General features: G+C 40.0%; 1 protein-coding gene and 1 long non-coding RNA gene across 2 annotated transcripts; one reads left to right on the plus strand and one right to left on the minus strand.

Annotated features, from left to right (window-relative positions):
• Positions 1–4,313: 4,313 nt before the first annotated feature.
• LOC125978676 (uncharacterized) lies at positions 4,314–6,938 on the minus strand. The gene is made up of 2 exons (XR_007485116.2): positions 5,861–6,938; positions 4,314–5,481 (listed from the first exon to the last, which is right to left on the minus strand). It is a non-coding gene; the product is annotated as an uncharacterized lncRNA (long non-coding RNA).
• Positions 6,939–8,397: 1,459 nt separating this feature from the next.
• On the plus strand, positions 8,398–23,723 carry kcnk12 (potassium channel, subfamily K, member 12). Its single transcript, XM_049736232.2, has 2 exons — positions 8,398–9,289; positions 22,067–23,723. Exons 1-2 carry the CDS (start codon positions 8,950–8,952, stop codon positions 22,936–22,938), a joined length of 1,212 nt encoding a protein of 403 aa, XP_049592189.1. The 5' UTR covers positions 8,398–8,949; the 3' UTR covers positions 22,939–23,723.

Raw genomic sequence — 23,723 nt, forward strand, 5'->3', positions numbered from 1 at the left:
CCTTCTGTCACTGTGATTCAAGCCAACTCCGAGGGCTGTATGTACTATTTTGCCTTTACAAACATTAATCATACTAACCAAAAGAATATTATTTTAAAGGTTGGACACCAGAGTTGCTGATATAATACAAATACTGAAGTTAGAAATGACTGAAAGCCACTGAGATGTCAATGTTGACTATTTTTAGTAATTGTGGATTTAATATAGTACACTATTACCAGTCTATTATTTGTTATCATTGAGTATTGCTAAGTATGGTTCCCAATTTTGAAATGCAAAATATTAATCAATTAATCAATAATAGTGATCAGTGTCAGTTCCAATCTGGCATTAAAAGGCAACTTGGTTCTTGAATGATGCGGGAGATGTCCACTAGAGAGCGGTATATTGCTGCACTTCACAACATATCACAGTGACTTGTTTTTGTTTTGTTTTCTTAAGAGAAGAAATTTTTTGTACGCAGTGCGATGGCTGAAATGGCATTTAACATACATAATATAATGAGACTGATTGAGAGAATTACAGAAAATGGAAAGACGGATGACCTCATGTCAATAATGATATCTGGAAAAGGCAGATTGAATGCACAATCAGTTTGTGTACAGCATTACATATGAACAAAAAACTTGTGGCAATTAAAGGGCATTGTTCTCCAACAAGTGTAGAAACAACACATCTTTTCATCATTGTCAAGGAAGCGGAAAAAATAGAGTGCAGGCACTAATTATGTTAATTCGACTAAATGATCATGTGGCCTTTGCCAAATGGAAATCAGCGATGGAGGCCAAATGTTAGCAGGCTGATGGCAAGCATTTCCGCTGGATTGATCATTTAGCCAAATCATGTAAATACAACTACAATTCCTTGCTTTCTTCATAAAGAACACTTCATTTTGCATTTGGTATTTTAACTACAAAGAATATTAAGCATTTAATGAGATCCAATAGAATAGCTAAATAAAATATTCTACCATTACGAATGTAACTGATATTGTTGTGTTAAATTATCTTAGCAGTGTTTTTTGTTTTGTTTTTTTGGTGTTTGGTAGTTTGCAACTTTAGCTGGCTGAGGTTCAAAGCTATTTTGCCACTGCAAACCATGATCGCAATAAAGAAACTTGTCATTGTTATCACAGTAAAAGCAGAAATTGTGAAACAACTGTAATTGACTTTAAATTAATTTGCGCAGATGGTTATATTGTTGCCAGTCGGGCTATAAGTAAAACAAACCCCAAATCATTGTCATTCTGCAACAACAAAAGTTCAATTCCACTGCGTCCGCAACCCTTTTTAATTTGTCATTTTGGGACATCACAGATGTTACCAACAACAAAGCTCTCTTCCAACGCCATGAAGCCATTAAGTTTTGAAGAGAAGCAGCTTGCACATGTTGCACTAGTCACAGTAGAAAAGCAAAAGAGTATTAGACACGGGTGAAACAATAGATGACTGGTAAATGGCATCTGTTCCACAAGAACATATTTTCGAACAACTGTGAAAAAGACTGGAACAGAGGAGGGGCAGAACTTCATCGAAATATGAACATTCTTCAAGTGAAAGTGGAAAACCAGAAGGTCAAATGATTTAAATGTCATCTCTCACATGGGCACTGTGTCAAAAACATGAGGGGGAATTATTACCCTGTGAGTTTCATTTAATACATTTCTATGAATTTTTTACAGTAAAATATGTTTCACAGAAATAAAACCGTAAATTTAATATCCCATAATGACGTCTACTGTTTGAGCTTCAGGGTGTTGTCTTGTTGCGCAGGCTGGCTTACAGTCATGCATCATGTCCCACCATGTCAAATAAATAAATGTGAAGTGAGTGTGGGAAGGAACAACATTCACTATGAGCAAAAACCTCACGATTGCTGATGTTTTCAACTTGCCAGTCTAGAGAGCTCATGAAAACTAATCAGGAGCTTATGATGGTGAACTGATAAATCACAGTCTTTTACTAGGAATGGAAGAGTGAATTTGCCGCGATAGGGATTCACACAATAATCAGTCCCCCACTGCCCCTTAGGAAATAATTACTTTTTAAAATTCTACCTTTTGTGTCATCAATCAGGAGAATAACGTTCTTTATAATCCCAGCGGGAAGCAAGAAAGGATGACTCTCACCCATAGGCGATGCTGACTTAGCTGCTGAAATTTGCTGTCTTGCTGCATTGCATTGGAAGGGAAAAAAATGACTATATATAAAGAGAGAGAAAGAGGGAGATATGAGAACATATGAGGATGCAGTTTTTCCACATAATTGTTTGGGCTTCCGAGTGATGGAGTGCATATGCATCGCAAAGCTACAACATTCAGCTCCTTGGGAAGAAATGGCTAAATGAAGATGTTTTATGAAGCAGGGACCAATTTCTCACAAGGCTGCACTCGTCACAGTAACACTCGTTTCTAGCAGTCGGATTGCCATCTTCCTCAGTGGACAGAGCCAGTGGCATTTCCAGATGGCATGAACACCATGGTGCATAAAAGCTGCATATTCATCCCCGCCCCTCCCTCAACCACCAAACTCATTAGCATAGACCGTATACACTGAGGACCACAGTAAGTTCTATTTCTGGTTCTGTGGTCAATCTCACTAATCTGGTGCCCTCTTGTGAAATGCGAAAGAACAAGGAAAATCTAAAGAAAAAGTGTCAACGGGAAATCTCTGATCCCACTTATTGTGTTGCATACGTTAGCAGTCAAACTAATGGTGGAGAAAATGTTGAAATGATTTATCTGGGTCTCATTTTTCTATAGCACAAAAAGCTAGTATTCAAACAGGAGTGTGTAGAGTTTTCATATTGGAGCTTGACAAGACGATATGCTTTTTGAAATTTGGTATGGGTGTATTTTTCCCCCAAATGTTATTTGAATTCAAAACGATGTATGACTTTTGTTTTGGTCGCCGCTAAAATTGAGTACCACAGGCGTATTCACACAATAGCTCTATATATCGTTTTCCTATTTTTCATCTATATTTTTTTATATCATTTGATAAGATCAACGAGGCTTCCAGAAAATATAAAATGAACGCTTTGGAGACATATGTACCATTTATTTTTGCCGTTCTGCAGGGAACTGTGCACTTGGCTGTAAAAACATTGATTAAAGCTGAAATCTGTGTGCACCAGAAACTTGATGTCATGAAACTTGATGATCCATAATATACAAAACTGTCCTATGCGAGTTGTTATTTTAAATATGCTATAAGTGAAAGATGGGGTCGTCAAATTTTCACAACAGGGACGTAATACGTAATGACAGAGTGACAGGAGGGAGAAACTGAATAAAACGACTGCTGGCCTCAGGCTTGTACTTATCTCTCAACGCCAATTAGCTTGTACAAGGCCACGAAGATACAACGAGGCATCTGCCAGCGAAGAAGATGCAGGCTCTGTCTGTTGTCCAAGTCTACGGCCTCCGATAGGCTTGGACAAAAAGAGAACATGTGACCTTGTAATAACAGAGTAGAGTTGTTATCTGCTCACTCATCATCATGCCTGTGGTAATACTAAAGTGATGCTTTGTGCAAGATGATAAAAGCAATCCCGCTGATAACTGTCATTCGCTCCCCACCTTCCCCCTTCTGACAGCGGGTCTAAGATGGAGGGAGAAACTATTGAAGTGGAAGAGGGGCCTGTAGGGAGAAATGAAGCATCCGTCAAAATCTCAACCCCCCCCGGCTACATTCCGAATACAGTTGATGGATTACATTGGCACTTTGAGATATGGTGTTGTTCAAACATTTTTTTTTTTTTGCTTTGACTTATGGGTGACAGTGAATTCACAAAGGTAAACAGACTGCTAAGGGTTGTGAAAATTAAGGTGTGTTTATTTTTATGCTTTGTTAAAATTAATATAACTACCTGGGGTGAATAATTTGAGACTACACCAAGTTATTGATATTCTGTATTGTCGGAGTTTATTCTTGGGAAAATATGCAAAGGTTTTTTTGTTGCTATGAGCATTACACTAGCATAAAAAAAATTAAACTGTTTATATACTCGTTGTACTAAGTTCATTTTGTTTTTCCTTTTTAATCACTTCACTGGTTCTTTTATATCATCTGATGAAGGCGGAAGTACCCGCCGAAACATGTCAGGTAATGCACCTAAAATAATTTGATATAAAAGAACCAGTGAAGTGTTTTTATACTCGTTCCTATTGCAGTGTCAACTTAAAATCTCAGACCTGCACATGACATCCAAAACAAAAAAAGGCCCAAATGAAAAAAAAAAAGCTAAATTTTGATGGACACTGTCATAGAGGTATGCTGTATTGCGCAACTCCATCAATATCAAAAAGGCTCTTTTGTAGCTCTTTTTATTTGAGTTTTCATTCTAAGCAGTACAAATGTAAAATGCTTTGTTATCTTTGTTAAGTGAATGAAGTGCACTGTCAGCTTTGTCAAAACCTTGTTTCCTCTCATGGGCAGCGAGCTTTCACAATAGCTTGATGAAGACACAGTGTCTATGCTGCAACAACATGACATAGTGTTCAACTCCCTCGGGCCCTTCACATCTGCTGAACATCCAGTTTGTGATTCTGAACAGTTTTGACCGCTCATTCAAATTTTGCGTGAACGTTTCATTATTGTGTCCAAGTTTAGCTTTTGTATGTACTGCAGCTTTTTTTTTTTTTATATCATTTTATAATGAAATTTAATTTGACAACCCAAGTTTGCAACTTGCTATTATATACTATATAATTTGTGTGTGTGCATTTTAAACTTGCTGATTCTATCACACCAAGAAATCTAAATGAGAAAACAGAGAGCCCGTATGGTAGGAAAGGAGAGGAAACCTATTGGAGTCTGTCAGCATGATGAATGCATCGGACCAAGTTAGTTTTCCTTCACTGTACAACTGAAAGTCTCGGTGGGCTATGTGAGTCGAAGCTTTTAGGAACTCTTCTCATAACATGAAGAATCTATAGGTTCCAATTGATTTTTGTTTTCCCGTGGGCAATTTTCTCTTCTGGTAAAAGAAGTAAGAGGGAAACAAAACTCACTGGCGTTAAAATTAGAAACAATAGCATTATCTCATTAGCAACAGCGAGAAGAAAAATATACTTCTAGTCCTAATGGAATAGTATAAAAAGAAATATTTTGTTTTTAAAAGCTAAATAAGGAACCTCAAATATTAGATGTATTATTAAAAAATATTAGATATGTAATATTAACAACAAACATAGCTAAATGAACCCTCTATGCAGCTTTAGTCATTAATTTGGGGTTATTATCTACTGTATCATTGCCATGCCTCTTGTGATGGTATACTTGCCACTTGCTTCACCCAATAATAGTTGCTTAGTATTAAATTTGTAGGCAAATAAAAGACCCAACGGAGAGCTGCACTGTTGTGGTTGTGCAAGTGCCACTTAAAATTACTTGACGGAGACATCTGCTGCTTCAGGAAAATCGCAGCATCCGCTGGTGCAGCCCGGGAATTGTGAACATGTCCCATCAGCTTTTTTTCCTGAAATGAGAAGAATCTCAGGGTGACTCTTAACCTTACTTGACCTCATTCAGGTGCATTTATTCAAATATGCAGAGTAGCTCTGCCTCATCAATTTGAGTCACACATAAAAAGCGGGAATCTAAATAAATGTTTGTTGAATAGAACATTTATGTTGCTTGTCGAGAAGTCGAGGCGTATTTAGTTTTGTAACTCCTCTCCACTGAGAGCTGTAGAAAAGGTGGGCGGATGAAACACTGCAGCAATCCTTCCAATGTCCACCTCCATGATTTCAATGGACTCTGGTCACACAGTGTGTCACCAAGGGACATTTAACACAAAACTGTAAAACACTCACACGCATTCAGGGCTAACTCTATAAATGTAGAATTTTGCTTACTGGGCTGAACGTTCATTTCATTTCCCCCGATAAGCAAGAAGCTCTGGGAAGAGACAACAAACGGTGAGCGATGCAGTCACACATTCTTGGGTCCTTCACGCTGATGAATCACTGTTGCCACTTGAGAAACAAAGTGTTACTACTCTACAAAACACGACGGGTTGTTAGATTGTTGGCCCTTTTTCCCCTCTGCCATTTAAAGCTCTACATTTAAAGGGCAGTTAAAAGTACCCAAATGAAGTGTGAGTGGCCGTCAAAGCTTATGTATTTTCACTGTTTATCATTTATGACAATACAATGTATGCATAAATAAATAAATAAATAAATAAATAATGTTAAATAAGTTAGTAATCATGGCTAGAATTTACCAGCGACACACTTAAAAGCAAAGCACACTGAATAGGCAAAGCTTTATGATTCTGATCAAGCAACACATCTGAAAAGAAAAAAAAAGAAAAATATATAGGAATTGGCAAATCTAGAGTATGAATCTTTTGTTTGCTTCAGTCAAAGTGAATTGAAATGCCTGGCAGACACTCACTTACCAATGTTATCAAAGACGCCTTTATTATTTGTGGCGTTTGCGTACCAAACCATCACAATATCTCATGAAGCACGAGACACGTGGTTGGCAATTCTCTCGTTAAAAAAGTGACATACAAGTTCCAGCAGCCTGAAAGCTAAAGTGCCGCTGGTCTACTAACCCACAGTTTCTGGATTCAAGTCCCATCTTCTTTACTCATTCTCATTTTTGCTTCAAAACACCATGACAAATTACTTTGTGTGGGATTCTTCCGGACACTCAGAGGACTGGCCTAATGTGCTTTGTCAAGCCAGAGCTAGATCAATAAACCCTAATTTATTTTAATGTAACGAGGCAAGTGTCGTGTCTTAACCTTCCTGTAGAGAACTTCACGGGACTCATCAGATCCCATTCCACCACTGAGCATTCCTGTCTCCCGAGTATTTCCTGCATGACAAAGGGTCGGTTCCACCTCTAAATGATGGCGAGGCCGCTTTCGTTCAGCAGGGTGAAAGGAAATCCCTCTCTCTCTCCCTCCCTCACTCAGCTGCTTCATTTCTCAACGTACGTGCATGTGTGTATGTGTGTCCTCCCTTGTTTTCTCATCATTATTCATTGGAGGAGCTGCTCTCCCTGCTGCATTTTGAAGGATAACCTCACCTCTGTCTAGCCCATATGTCCTCTGTATCTCTTGTAATCGTACACTTACGGGCTGCCATGGTTTGGATGCTTGCGCTGTTTAAATCAGTCACACGGCTCAACATTTGCTGACGGACGGGACTTGCAAGTGGGTCCTTCACCAACAAATGTGTCCGAGCTCGAAGCCTAGTCAATTACTTTACTATGCAAATTCTAATTCGATACCACTTTACTTTGATGGACACTTTGCTGCGTGTGACTTGATTTTGATCTGCTAGAAAAAACAAACAGTAATACATCAATTGATTTACCATTACACCAGCATGGTCATACTTCAATGTTGCCACTCTTGTTGGTTTGATATTGAAAGTTTAAAAGGTATAACTTTGTAAACAAGTGCATAACCAATGTTGTTTGTCTCGCTAACGTTCAAAGCAGTGTTTTAATTTTTATTAAATCTTGGAATGACCTTGCCCCTCCACATAACCCTGAGAAGAAATTATAGAAGGCGGAGCCTGAGGATCAAGGGGTTGTATTTATTAATTCCATTAGAAAATGCAATCAATCCAGCTACCTGCAGTGTTTTGCAATCAGGATAAGCATTCGTGTCCTCTCTTTGGAAAAGAAACTCCAAAAGTAGATTTTCCACATGTGCGGTCTCTAATTTTCTACAATTTTCCAAATTATTCCCAGTCATACACATTGATCGTCTTCTTCCTTCCTGTGGCAAAGTGAGAGTTTCTTGGAACACATACATCCAAGCGTTCATGTTTGAAAGAAATAGTCAATACCTACTTGGCCATCTTCATGGATCAGCAGTTTGAGGTCACCATTGATTTTGCCAAGGTGTAACACACACATATTGTTCTTTTAGTGGACACTAACTGAAGCCCCTGTAAACGCTCATCAAGCAGAAAAACTGCAAGAAGTATACAAGTCTCGGCCAAAAATATTGGAACAGCAAGGTTAATTCCTGTGCTTTTATTGTACTCTATACCTAATACATTTGATTTTGTGATCAAAAGATGATTATGAGACAACAGTTCAGAATTCTAACATTTATTTGATGGCATTTACATCTACTATAAATAAGTTAAACAACTTGGGCTTGACCCCACTCAATTTTCAGGATCTCAATGGGGCAGCCAGTGTCATTCCCAGATAGAACTTAATAAATAAAACATTATTACTTCTTAAAAGTTTTTTTTTTTTTTTTTTTTTTTTTAAGAAAAAAACTGCTTTTGCACATATATAAAGGTGGGAATTTGACGTGTTTTCTCTCAAGACACTTTGAAAACGCTCAAAGCTTTCTGCAAAACTTTTGAAAAGCATATTGGGCACACGACGTACGGACTTTTGTGATCTGCATTCATACGTTCCATGCAACAAAGCAGTCGGGTGCCTTTCTCTTTTGGCGAGATGGTAAAGTGGAATGAGCTCGTCATTTGCGCGCCAGTGAGCCAGTGCAGTCTGCAGCTCCTGCGTTTCCTCTTCGCGTGAGACGTTGCGTGAAATATTTTTTGGCGCAGGGCACGCAGTGGAAAGCTTTATCGTATCCACCGTTGTTATTTTTTTTTTATTATCAAGACTTTACTATTTATTACTATTCTCATTACTCGTTCTTTTGGATTCCCAGTTCGATTTGGGCAACAATTGCGTGCTGGGATCAAGCATGAAACAATGCGCCGGTGTTTTTTCTCCTTAACTCTCGCTCCTTGGTCGGTCCGTGCAAAGTGGTGGGATTTCCCCAAGCGAAGCTTCTTTGATGCCCCCTCCGCCATGGGACGGGGTGCCGTGGCACTTGAATGAGAGGCATCCCAGGGAAGTGCAGTGACGGCGGTGCAGCGAGCGCCCACACGCTGCTTTTGATGCCTCCGCCGACGTGGAGCTTGTCGCTGTCCGACGCGCGAGTGGTGCTGAAATTTGGATGATGACTGGCCATCGTCTGGAAGGCTGCCGCTCCTTGCACTTGAACGAGGACAACGGCCGCTTCGTGCTGCTCGCCCTCCTCGTTATCATCTACCTGCTGTGCGGCGCTGCGGTCTTCTCTGCCATCGAGAGGCCCTCCGAGCTGCGGGCTCACGGCCGCTGGAACGGGACGCTCCGCAACTTCAGCGAGACCTTCAACATCAGCCTGGGGGAGCTTAACTCTTTCCTGCGGGAGTACGAGGCAGCCATCGCCGCTGGGATCCGAGCTGATGCTCTTAGACCACGATGGGATTTTACAGGGGCTTTTTACTTTGTTGGAACAGTGGTGTCAACCATAGGTGGGTGATTTATGATCTTTTATGATGATTTATCATATATGCATCATAAAGTCCTTTCCTTGATCCTTGCATCCTGAAAGGACTTTGCGACTATTCATTTTCTAACATCCCGAGAAACACACTTAAATAAGAAACTACATGTGATTATTTGATTTAATTTCATTATTTACATTCAAAATGTGTTTCCCAAACTTAAGTGAGCCAAAGTACATGGCTGGCCACCACACGAAATGTTATAAAACTCAATTCAAGTCAGCTCATCCTTATTTGTCCAGCACTTTGAAAACAGCTGCAACATGACAAACAAAAAGTGAAAATAAGGTTAATGATATACATTCTGCCATCTAGTGGGAGTTCATGTACGGTAATCCTTCTGACTGTCAATATACATTGCTGGTCTCTATCCAGCCATCTATCCATCCATCTCTCTATCCATCTCTATATCTATCTAACCAACTATGCAACTAACCAACTAACTAACCATCTATCCGACAACTATGCAACCAACCAACCAACCAACCAACCAACCAATCAACCAACCAACCAACCAACCAACCAACCAACCAACCAACCAACCAACCAACCAACCAACCAACCAACCAACCAACCAACTAACTAACCAACTAACTAACTAACTAACTAACTAACTAACTAACTAACTAACTAACTAACTAACTAACTAACTAACTAACTAACACTACTGGCTATCGAGCTATCTTTCGCTATCTATGTATGATATAGTCAATATAGTCAATTCCCACTGGAGAGCATTGTGATTTCCTCATGCATTCCAACACACAGGCCTGATGAAAACATAAACATGAACTCTGTAAACTACATTTCCAGCAACGCCTGTCGCAAATAAACATGTATGATATAAATAAAATCACCCGAATGAACATATTCAATGTATCAGTACAATAACATAGATATCAATATTGACAGATGTGGGTTTCTATCCCACAGGTTTCTTATACAGGCTTACATGCAGATTATAACAGATGCAGGCATTGCTTTTTTTCTCTCCAAGTCATGTGTTACATTTTGGCTGTGAAGGGTCTGTTGGCAAGGGACTGTCATCTGACTGCCTGCCATTTGGAACAGCACACTCATCTCTAGCTATAGGACAGCACCCATGGGTGCAGTCTTTTGCCACATTTCCATTCAAACCAACTGGAATGTCATCCAGTGCCCCATTCTGCATCCCCTCCCAAACCACCCCCTGTAACATTTACTCACGCAATAGGTCAGAAAAGAGCAAGTGTCCCTCCTAGGATATCCCGCGGGCCAATGCTGTGGTGATGACCTGCATGTATGATGGCTAATATCTTATGCTTGCTCTCCCACCTGGGAGCAGAAAGTTACTAAATCATAGAGGAGGTGAGCTCAGGTGATCATGTGAGGGAGACATAATCACTCTCCGCCTTTGCCCTCTGCACACAACCTTATTGTATATACAGTGTATACACACAACTATCCCCCTTGAAACAAGCATTATCTGATGTTCTCCATGCACACCTTGCAGTTTTTCTTACATAAAACACACAAGCAGGCTCCAGGGCGGTACATACACTCAGCTCACTCGCTGAGAATGAAGCTGTATTTGTGTGTCTGCTTAAAATCCTTTGTGCTTCATTTGTCGCACACTCTTGCCTCTGACAAACACAACCCATAAACTGACTCAGCCGTCTCTGTCTGGTGGGAGGGGAAGAAAAAAAAGGGGGTTGATTTGGAGGTTCTCTCTAAAGTGTTTCAAGGGCTTGCATGGGTTTCTGTTTGGATTTCCATCTCGCTTTGATCCGCATACCACCCCCACCCCTTTTGGCTTGTTTGCGCTATGAGCTGCTGATATGAAAGGGATATGGGGCCTCCCCACACAAGGTGTTATTACAGCGGCATCCCCTAGCAGCTTTAGGCAATCCTCCCAAGCACTTCCAGCGCCAACTTTGTTGCCGAAGAGGATTCAGTTCCGCACTGATTCTCGCCTTAATGTGGCACCACAATATGGCTGCCAAAGATGAAAGTTGCCTACATTTGGTCAGCCTACACTTTGTGTGTTTGCCAAGTTAGGGGAATATCGCAGAGTGCAATCATGGGAGAAAGGCCGTTTCTGCCAAAGCTGTCACAATAAGGACAAAGTCATTTTTTGGAGTATTTCTCAGCAAAATGAGCCTCACTCAACCTTTTTTGTTGCGTCAATGAGCTGTTGACAGTCACTCAGTGATTGACTGGCAAACTGGTCTAACTTGCAGTCTGCTTTCAGCTCCAGCCGCTGCCTTTGACCTTTGCATGGTATGGAAAAATGGACGGACGGACGGACTGACAGGCAGACTGACGGATGGATATGTTTGTGTGCTTACATCATTATTTTAGTTTATGAAAAATAACAAATTACAAATTATTATTATTTGTTTTTGAAAACTTTCAGAAACTACATGTTACATTTATAAAACCTCAAATAACAAAAAATGTTAATTATGGCAAATAAGCCCTCATTGTTTACTTAATATCATACATGAGCTTTCAAATATTGATGCCCCCCAATACTGCAAAAACAATGACAATAGTGGCCCAATGAGATTTGGCTTTGACAGTAAATTTAAGATCATGACCTATTATAAGATACATCAGGGCAGTAGCTCTATACAAGCAATAACACTTCTTCCAGTTCACCCGGGTTATCTCTTGACAAAAACAGTGATATTTTGGAGCAAGACCAGCACACGGTAAATCACAGATGATGCATCAGTAGCAATCGGGAAGACGTATTGAGCAGGTTTACTCGTTGGTCATGCTGTAACTGGCTGTAGCATATAGTCCACGAGGTCGTAAATGTGACAAGTTTTGACTATTTAAAAAGGCAGAACATTTTTGAAAATATATATAGTATCTGAGATATTATGGCAGACATGACTAAGTGACTCAGCCATACACTCCTATAGTCTTACAGATCCCCAAGTGTCTGTTTGCTCATACAGCCAACGCATCTGTGTTGTCCCGCTTTAGATTTCCTTGAAGAGAATTTACTCTTCATTAAAAGGGGCACTTGAGTGAGTTCAGTAAACAGTCATTTCTAATAATACAGCTGCTATTTATACCCTCTGAGATTGATTGATAGCTGATGGCTGGCAATTAGAACAGCTCTCCAAATCTATTTATGGGGCTCAAGATCTAATTTCTGCTAATTTCCATGCTTCAGTGGCATCCTAGAGATTATCTTTGTTGTTCGGAAGTGCTCACGGTAGGAATCAGGTGTGTGTTCGGTGATGAAGAGGTTCAAACCAGTTCAAGTAGTTTTTCGTATCATATTCAGCTGCAGGTTTATACATCGGTTTATTGCCCTTCCCCTTTTTGCCCTCTGGCTGGCTTACGCCTCCATCGCACTTACAGCCACCCACACAGTGAAGTCAAGTGTAGGCAAGGAACAGAAGCACAGTTCACTGGTCAGATGTACAATTTCATAAAGTATATTTAAAGAAATGCATTTTGATTGACACTGTCAGAGGTATTATTTGAGCGTACGGTGCTGAGCAAAATTCACCATTCGCTTTTATTTTTTGAATGACCCATTTTGCATAGCCGCCATTATGACTTGCGAAACATACGCTTTACTGATGATCTGGATAAGAGTGTTTTTTATGTAAATATTGTGTGGTTGTAATTGTGATCTAATCAAATGATACAAAAGGATTTTTCCAGTATTTTTCCCCACTTCATTTACTCTCATAAGAGGACTTCAAATGTTACAAATAGAAACATGCGGGAACACTTATTAAGCAATAACCTAATTGTTAAAAAAATACAGTTCGTTATTATACTATTAAATAATCATGCCTTGGTGGAATTTAGGCAACATGAATTACCTTACACTATGAATTGGCTGCAACCAGCAAAGGTGCTGTTGATACAGCCCTAGCAACACATGGGTGTCAAACCAAAGGCCCGGGGGCCAGGTACGACACGCCACAGTTTTCTGTGGCCCGCCAATACAAATTTTGCATCGACTTTGTGTCATTACTAAAATTTCAAATTGTCTTCACTTTAAAAAGAAATAGAGATAGTGCTTACAATTTTTATTACCATTCGTCTTTTAAAGAAATTCTAGTTTTTCCTCCGTTTTGTAGCCTATATTGTATATAGAAGACGTTGATAATCATAATGGCCCTCTGAAGGAAACTATGACTATGATGCGGCCTGTGACAAAAAATTAGTTTGACACCCCTGACCTACACAATATCGAAGTCAAGCCACATCAGTGCTGTGGTAACGCTAACTAGCAGCATTATTTGCTGGCTCAATGTTGCAATTCAGATAGACTATCTGAGTCCTACCCCACAACAAACTACAACCATAGTAATCAGTTAATGTTAGAGCAATATAATCTCTAGACAGTGAACATTAAAACTGAAAAAAAAAATATGCTAACGATTTTTAATGGCTCCCATTAGACAGTGCAGGTATACATAATGGCGTGGGGAAGGTAAGATGGTGTAAAACAAGCCCTTGTTTGGGGATGTGAAGCAGAAGCAGCATAATAACCGGAGCCTTTCTACCATCCAGGTGCACAGCATGTCAGTCATATGAATCCAGGTGGATGCCATAATAAAGTAATTAAGGTGGTCTCATCGGGCGAATGGCTCTCACCGTAATGTGCACTTTATGTCGATGCAGCGTGTGCGTGGCGCTGCAACTGTAGCATAGAGCATTTTATGTAACGATGGTGCCTATGGCGTTTTAATGGCACTGATTTTGGAGGACAAAATCATGCAAGTACCTATTTAACTAGGGCAGATGATGACAGACAAATAAATGCAGCTTTCATCTGATTGCTGTGCTTTCTTAGGTTACAAAGTGACGCACGTATCACATCCCTCAGCAACCCGAGAAAACAAAACGGAACTGAGTGGATCTTTACATTTAAACATGGATATTAAAACTAGATAGTTTAGGGAAATTAGTTTTGGTCATATATGTAGTTTGACAGAGAGATAAAAATACTTATCATATATATGACAGTATTCATGATGCCTATAAAAAATAATTGGCTATATAAAATGTGATAAAGCACATGATGTATTGACTGACACCATAAATGCATTATTAAGCCAAAGGCCAACTAGTTGACTGTAAAAGCTAGGGGATGGTGCCAAAATAAAACACTCAACTATTCTATCATAATACTTCATTTGGCATGAAGATCAAAGTGAGGTACCAATCAAAAGATCAGATAAGCAATGCAGTACACATTCATTAAAAAGTAATGAATTGGCTTACTCGGGTACACGCTTGAACTACCCAGGCCAAACACAAAAACATGAATGAGTTCTATGTACGGTCAAAAGACAAATGTGACCTCAGAGTAACGGAAAATGAATTTTGGCATTCAAGCAATCTAATAGGTTAAATGAATCATGTTTTTGTCAACAGTAAACGGTTAAGTGCTTCCTCGTAAGCAGTAAGCCCATTTTGTGGTTAGGACTGTTGCTTGCTTATACTGATGCTCGTGATCAATGAGGGCATCTTGTAATGGGCTTTGAAATAGGTTTGAACATTAATCCACAATCCCAGATGCCAATTAGAAATACTTGGAATTTGTTTTGATGCAAGTACATCTGCGCCTTTTCTGAGTCTTGCTGTACAACTGATTCTCAAAACATAAAGTCCTGCTTCTTTGTTTAAAATCAATCCATCCATCGATTTTCTACAGCATCTTTCCTTAAAAGGGCTTACGGGTGGGCCAGAGCTTATACAATTGAGTAAAACCAATATGCATGCTTTTGGAATGAGAATTAAGCCAAAGTACCAGGAGAAAACACACCCAAGCTTGTTAGATGCTGGTTGACATGCAATTTGGGGGAAATTTACAAAGATTTTTTTCCCACTACAAAAAAAAAAAAAATTATTCCAAGGTCAAATTGATGCCATCATAAAACTTTATAATTGGGACAACTGTATACTGGTATGTATGACGAGAGCAAAATGCAGCACAGTGCATTTTCCAGTTCCTTTTAACAAGCTTCTCAATATGAGCTACCATTTATGCAGCTCACGTCATCCTGCACTCTTGTTTCCTTAGATGTGCTATGCTACTCTGTGAAATGACAGAGTCAGGTGAAATGTCACTGTTAAAAATGGACAACAGAGGACCTGCAGTCACAGCAACTCTTGGGGGTCTCTTTAGATAGTGTGTAGTGCTGAACTCAGCATAAAATAGTTTTCATATAGAGGACACTAAGTTAAAGGAGAATTCACATAATGAATGATCACATTATTTGATTAAATGGAATACTGGCAGTTTGTATTATGATAATTTAAAACATTTCTGTCTACAATAGAATCATTCGGATATCCACTTAAACCAAAAAGTGAATCAGTTCTAAATGTCTAACAAATCAAAGACAATAGTAGATTACAATGCAATTTCAAAGTTCATGCGTGACATTTAAGGCAATACGTTTTTATAGTAACTATGACAACAAAAAACAACTCACATTAGTCACGGCCTTGCAGTGAAAAGCCAATAAAACAGGCCATAAAAATCAATCTTCCTAGAAGGCCAAGGGAGAATGTTCAAATTTTGTCGAACTTCAACTATTCACGGGAAAATACAACAATGGTGCAATGCCGAGCTCTGCCAAAGCCCAGAACTAAAGAACCCTAAATTGGACCAACAGATTACAAATAAACTATTTGTTGTAAATTATTTTAACAGGTAAAAGTCAAATGATATAATTTAAATTCTACAGTATGTTTTCAGAAAGTCGCACACCTAAAGATCTTTATAATAAGATCGACAATGAACCCCTATATGTATCCACACACACCTCTGCAGCATCACTGCGGGACATAAATCTATGCTGACGAGCGAGGGCGTCCACCCGCCCACATACAGTAACTCAGAGACTCAAATCATGGCACTGAAGTGATTCCAAGAACAGTTTAGAGAACACAGTAGATTTTCCCAAAGCTCCCTCTTGGTAATGATTATCCTTTCACTCATTCTGCTTTGTGCATCAGCAGAGCAAAGCGACAATTTTCTCTGTGTGTTCTTTGCGCCCTGCGGGCACTTGACCCTCTTTCATTCAAATCTGGACAGCAAGTTAAGATGTATTTTTTGGGGGGGAGTGTCTACGATGAATCTATCCTGCGAATTATTAATATACTACAAAGATGCCACCTTTTACGTGCTAAGCAAAAAGTATTGTCAGTCGATGATGTGGAACGTTGAAAGTCTACGCTCGCATTACATACAAAATACTGTCGCCAGACACTTTATTTAATGAGAGAAATAAAAAAAGATGTGACTTTACAAAGAACAATAATACCCAGTGAGGAGATCTGCCTCCTCGGGTCAGCCTTAATAGGTATCGGTGCTAAGACGCCAACAGCAAATGGATGACTGCCAAATAGTGTGCTGTTTGGCAGTCATCCATTTGCCCTAAAATAAAACAGGCTGTGTGAATGATTCTAAAAGTTATCAGCTGATGAAAATAAACATGACAGTGTTGTTTAACAGAAAATAGAAATTATCTGGAAAAAAACAATTACGGGACATGGGCAAGTTATTCCTTTGGGCAAAGTTTCCTCCACTCCTTCAGCTGCCGTAGCCTGATGCCTCTCTTTGGTTTTCGTCTCACCTGACTGAGCCTGACTTCTTCTCAGGGGGTTGGATTTACCGGATTGCCTCTGTTATGTTTTTCTTTAACCCCAAATTGCTGTGCTCCGACGTTCATTATGAGGATACTCGTGTTCTGAAGCTCTTGGTTGATATTACTTTTTGAAGTAGTTTGCAAGCTCTTATGTACACAGCTTCAAATTTGCTAATAGCAAATGGTTTGTCAGTTTTACTGCCACAATGACGGCAGAAAAGAGCGGCATTCATTTGTAATGCACACCTCCAAAAAGGTTAGCTCATTGAGCAATTTTTGGGGTCGTTTTAGATACAGCAGTGGATCATGTTCAACAACAACATTATACGGATCTGCAACGAGAGCTCATCGAAAGCTTTTTACACTGCCTGATAAAGACGAGACTTTTATCCAGGTCACTCATCTGTATAAACGAATCTAAAATGTCAAGGGGGGTGGGGACTTCAGGACAATATTCTGCCTTATGATGTGGTGCCAGAGGGGTTATTTATGCAGCTGCTATATAATTGTTTGCATCAAAAGAAATGGCAAAATGACTCACTTATTATTATATGCATTCAAACTTTATGTGATTTGATACTGTGTAGCTGGGCTGCAGGAGCATCTAATATCGTGGCCAGTAAACCTCTTATTGGATAGTTTCTCTCTTGTGGACTGAGAATAAAACAATTAAGTGATTGATGAGAGAGTTAAAAATCTATTTACTGGTGATCGAGCATTGCTTTGTCATGGAACTGAGACAGCTTGCAGTTTTTCACTGCTACAACACAAAAAAATCACTTTTAAAGTTGCTTTGCAGTCTATTTCTTACATGAGCAAGCTTTGATAGTCCTATTTTTCATATTGTTAAGAGCTTCCTGCAGATCCTCACATTTTATGTCGCATTACTGAGATGCTATGTCAGCGACTTCTCTGCTGAATATGATCTCATAGTGGCCGTGTTTCAACGGCTCCAATAGGGACAGGTGTGTTTACTCTGTGGGGATAATAGCAGAAGGCTTTATGACTCTCAGCTCATATTCAAACAGTGAGGGCACCTACAGTGTCATGAAAAAGCCAAGGACAAGGCCAATGGCTCTGTCAGAGGGAAGCTATTAATCTGATGGCTGAATGCATCTCGGCTGCCACAAAAGGGCACATCCATGTCACCATTTGCAGATAATGTCAGTGGCGGCAAACCAAAAAAAAAAAAAAACATCACTGTATATGTGAGCATACACAATATGCTTACATTGTGTGAATGCTTCTCAGTGCCAAGAATCTTGGCAGCTCCTTAGCAGATGGTCTGATCATAATTTTGCTTTTCATCTCTTCTCCGGCCTCTCTGTCCTGTCCCCCCCACCATGTTGCCCCATGACTAATGATTTCCTGTTTGTCATCCAAACACAATCATCAGAGTAGCGGGCACGCCCGCTGTATTCTGCTCCTTCATCCTTCTGACCAATTTAGGATCATTCCCACTTGTGGGAGCAGACATTTGGATTGGGAGCATGTTGATAAAGCATTTTAATTGAAGACACAGGGCACCAATGAAAGAAACAGTTTGAGCTGTTAGTTGCAAACCCTTTGGGGTTCTCTCCCCTTGAGTTGGAGATGTGCACAAAAACAATCACTGGCTTCCAGACTCAATGATACTTTGAAAGATGCAAATGTACACACACCCCTTTCAACAATTACTCAGCTCAATGACGGTTGCCCTTGAGAGGCTGTTTTTCATCCAGTAGAATCAATGCTTCTTTTTTAAAGGACGGATGATTACCGGTTGTTGTTTTTAAAGTGATCTGAACGGGATTTTCACTTTTTTTTTGGTCCAAATACCTTTGAGATTATCAACCAGCTAGTTGTCAAGCTACAATGTCGATGTATTCAAATATTGATAATGAACATAAGAAATGTGGGATGTAAAATATAGTACCAGCCAACAAAAAATTCAGAACTACCTAGACCCCAATTGCAATTGCAAAAATTCTGTATAATGTAAAGATTTTTGTTTTGGCTCACTTCTTCAGGAAAGCAATCAAACCATTTTCTGGTATAATATATGAGGGGGGGAAAAAATCAAAATTTTTACCTTCTAAGTACTCCACCACCAGTTAATGTGTTGCACTTTGTTTCTCAGTTTGGTGCATTTAAGACACAGCAGGATCTACAGCACAATTTTACCGCTAAAGAGCTCCCTGCGGGTTCTGGAAAATAAACATAAATGGAAGAAACAGGGAACTAAGACCTTAAAGTTCCAGGCTCAATATATCCAAAGGAGAACATAGTTACATTATCAATTATTCAATTGCTTGGAATGTTTCCTCGAGTCAGATTTGAACACAAATACACCTCATAGCAAGTTATCAAATATTTTGAATTCCACCTTTATAAACATCTATGCTGTTTTAATGCTCAGATATTTTGATTACATATACTTTTTACAGATTTTTTTTAAACTTAATTTAATATTGCCAAGGGCATTTGTGTTGAACTAAGTTATTGATTTATTAGGGCAAAAGAAGTCCAGAGAGCTTTGACTTAATGAGTCATTGTAATTTGTCATCAGAGCCTAGCAAGAGAGAACTCGCTATAAACTGTCGCCCTCTAAAATTGTTGCTGAGCACATGTGATCAAATCACACAGACCAGAAATCAGCTTTGTTTTGCTACAGCCCATTTTTACCACTCTGTGCCTAATAACCAATTCAGCATTTTCTTTTGCTTTTAAATCTGCCAAATGGTAAATTATTGATACAAATTGCTGTTCTTGCTTGAATCTCTGGAGTGTAATTACATTTGCAGAACCATTAGCTATTAACATCATTCTGGTGTGGAGATGAGCACAGTTAATGGTGATGAATAAATATGTTTCTATGGGCTCTGGTGGAATTAGCACACACATGTTTTTCTTATCCGTTTCTGCTGAGTTAAATGGTTCCTCTTGGCTGGTGCAAGATAGAATATTATCACCGAGGTCGGCGGCATCATTAGTCGCTGCTGTCGACTTCCGGATCTAATCAGGAATCTTTGTGAATAAAATCATCCTGAAGCATCCAGGTGTAGTTCTGTTCTTGTTCTGTTGTCACTAATCCGTTTTGACACTCTGCTTTGGCATAATAGCTCTGTAATGTCGCGCTCAATCGATGCCGAGTGCCTTTTTACTCTCTTAGGTCATTTGCTTGGTAATGAGAGACGGTGCGCAAGATGCTCTCCGCTCGCTTAGAAGAAAACGTTAAGGTTTCACTTGGGCTGCAAGAGAATTGGCCTGCTAATTAATTAAATATGATGCATCTCAAAGGTTTTCATCTCAAAGGTTAAATTGGGGAATAGCTAGCCATCACCTTTCCTGGCTGTCAACTTTATTATGATAATGCATACTGGAGCACAGTTGTTGCTCTTCACTTAACACGTGTATTCTGTGTGAGGTTTTATTCTCTGACGTATCTTTGAAAGCATCTGTGCCAATCAGTACCGGTCGACAGTAAATGACCCAGCATGTCAACAGCCCTCACGAGAGTGTTTGTCAGTGAGCAAGATAAGGTCGATAAAACCATTTTGGGTACCATAAAGGAAGTGATGTCTCGATATTGATGTCATATATGACTGGCCAAGGGTGGTTATAAAGGTGCTCAATACCTAAATGGATCAAATGTGCTTCCTCAAAGGAGAGTCAAAATTCCATGATGGAAAAATCACTTGACCTTAGCCCGGAAGTGATAAAGATCAAGAAAATGTTGATTTCACAACATGAGCCTACATGTTGACAAATGTACCATGCATACGGCTCAATACGTGAGAATATGTGTGTGAGTGTGTATTCCGACTACTGCTTGTTAGTGCATAAAGTATCAAATAGATTGTTGTGCTGTGGACTGGTGGTTGTAAAACTGTTGTATTAGAGGGCCTGTGCCCCAATAGAGCGTTATGCCTAGCAACGCCCCTGGTTACACTGCATGGTATTTTTTAATCATCCTCAATGTTCAATCCTTCGATGGTTGTGGGTGAATATTTGCACCTTAAATGCGAAACACTAATACCAACAATCGGCCCAAAGTTTTTCTTTCCTTTCCATCAAAGTCAACAAAAGCCCAACTGTCTAATGACAGTGGAAGCATATCCTGGACAATGGTCCTTTGGAAAACAGTCAACAGTTAGCTTAGCCTGTCCTATTTTTCTACTACTAATTCATACATTACAAAATTCTACCTCTCACAGTTGATCACAGGTATACCACTAAAGGCACATGAAAAATCAGTATACAGTATAAGCACATTCTTTTAGATGACGGGGAATAATTTCTGCACGAAAACATCTGTCACATAGAGGTTACCTCAGAGCCCCACCTGTGACACTTGAGAATGACAAGCACGCCTCCCGTCTTGAACACTTAATGTAATTGACTAGGAAATCAGATGATGGTAGAGAGCCATGCTTTAAAACTGGAGGTAAATAAGCTTAGCTAAGATGTTTTACAGACATTATTGTCAACCCAATTTGTCCCTTTGTCCTTGAATTTTGCCTTCAACAGTATAAGCGTACATTCAGCAAGCTCACCATTATGTATCGAATCGTTTGTCAGATACTGAAAGAGAGATGAAAAGACCGGGTGAAACTAAAACGGCAAGACTAACAAGAAGTGGCATCACATGGACAGGAAAAAAATGAATATAAATCTAAACTTCAGGGCACATGAAACTAAATACTGAAGAACAGGCTGTGTGATGAATGTAAATAGTGACTAATGATCCAGGTTTGAACTTGAATTTCTTGTCTTGAAAAACCTGTACACTGACCACAATAGCCATTTGGCAAGACAGCCAGGTCACACAGCCCCCCCCCCCCCCCTCCTATTAATATCCAATCCGATTGTATGTCACAGGAGCCCAATGTCCCAAGAGCCACACACCAGAGGTTCTTAAAGTTAATAGGCCAGTCATAAACCTTTGAGGTGTAATTAACTGGGACCTCAATCTGGGACTATTATGTTGAAATACCCCACGCTTTGTTTACACTTCCCAGTCCTTGTAATTTATTTTTCCCAAAAGTACATATACTTTTCCTCCTCTTACTCTGACCACACCAACCGAGATTCAAACCACAGAAAGAATTAAACTTCTAATTTGTATTTTTGTCCTCTCTCTATACAGGTTTTGGGATGACAACCCCTGTGACAGTTGCAGGCAAAGTGTTCTTGATCTTCTACGGGCTCCTGGGCTGCGCTGCCACGATTCTCTTCTTTAATCTCTTTCTGGAGCGAATAATCACATTGCTTGCGGTTGTCATGAAAGCTGTGAGGGAGCGGCGGATCAGAAACAGCGGCCTGCTCCCACCAGGGGTTCACCGGGACTTCTCGGCTTTCTGTCTACCTGGCTGGAAACCCTCCGTTTACCACGTTATGCTGATTCTAGGCCTATCAGCCATCATCATCTCCTGCTGTGCTTCGGCCATGTATAGCCCCGTGGAGGGCTGGACCTACTTAGATTCGCTGTACTTCTGCTTTGTGACCTTCAGCACCATCGGCTTTGGGGACTTTGTAAGCAGTCAAACTGCATCTTATGAGTACCAAGGTCTCTACCGGGTGGCCAACTTCTTCTTCATGTTAACAGGAGTGTGCTGCATCTACTCGCTCTTCAATGTCATCTCCATTGTTATCAAGCAGGTGCTCAACTGGATGCTGGAAAAGATGAGCTGCTTGTTTTGCCAGCGTTGTAATAAGGCCAGCACCTTCCTGGGCAGACGTAATGCAATCAGACCGGGTTCCAAGCGTCGCCATCCGCCATACGGACCGTGCGACAGTGACACAGAAGGCCGCAGAATGTCCGGGGAGATGATCTCTATGAAAGACTTGGCGGCTTCCAACAAGGTGTCACTGGCCATAATGCAGAAGCAGCTTTCTGAGTCGGCTAATGGCTATCCCAGGACGGTTTGTGGCAGCTCACGCCAAAATGGTTTCTCCGGGGGAGTGGGTGCCCTAGGCATTATGAACAACAGACTGGCAGAGACCAGTAACTCCAGGTAGAGGATAAACCCAGGCACTGGAAGCAGCTTTAAGAAACACTTGTCAAGTCAACGTGTTATCCACAATACACAGGACTGTATGGATTAATGTGGCTCGGATTTCCACTGTGATGAGAGGGATCCTTGACTATTAAACATTGATCATCAAGCAGCAGGATAAATTACTCTGAACGAGTGACACCCACCAAACAATTTAAATGGGATCTCTGTTTATGAAGCTAGAGTCAACGGAAGCATTTGGAGCAATGTCTACTGTTTGTATATATACTGTATATATATATAAATGACCATAATCAGTGGTGATACTAATATTTACGAAAGAGTATACTAACTGGATGATACAGCACATACCAATCTATGCATTATACATCTTGTGAATTATTTTTGCACCATGTCTAGACCTTTTAACTTTAGGGTATCAAAGAGTGGCAGCAAAGGAATTTATAAGCATGATGTAGCAGATGTGTTGTTGCTGCACTGGGAGGGGCTTTTACAGTGTGTTAAACTAACAGGGAACAAGACATCTTGCTGTGCTCCCGTGGAAAAAAAAGATCTCGGTTGAAATAACAAGTCTTTTTCTCGAGAGAGTCACTGGCCTTATCAGCTCTGACCATGTTTCTGTGTAAGAGAAATACCTTTCAATGTTTCCCTCTCCTCTCACAGCTGCGTGTGGAAAGGAAACCAAATGTTAAAGGCTTGCAATGTATTTATTAATCAGTCTTTGTATCGAGGAAATGTACTTGTAAAAAAAGAATAAATGAGCTGTAAGTTTTTGCTTGAAGACGA

The sequence above is a fragment of the Syngnathus scovelli genome, chromosome 12 (assembly GCF_024217435.2).
Source record: "Syngnathus scovelli strain Florida chromosome 12, RoL_Ssco_1.2, whole genome shotgun sequence".
In the NCBI taxonomy this organism is placed as follows: Eukaryota; Metazoa; Chordata; class Actinopteri; order Syngnathiformes; family Syngnathidae; genus Syngnathus; species Syngnathus scovelli.

What these genes read in the sequence shown, in the direction of transcription:
- kcnk12 (XM_049736232.2), top strand. Translation starts at nt 8,950, where the DNA reads ATGATGACTGGCCATCGTCTGGAAGGCTGCCGCTCCTTGCACTTGAAC. An exon ending in AACAGTGGTGTCAACCATAG is followed by an intron (nt 9,290 to 22,066) that starts GTGGGTGATTTA and finishes CTCTCTATACAG; the next exon opens with GTTTTGGGATGACAACCCCT.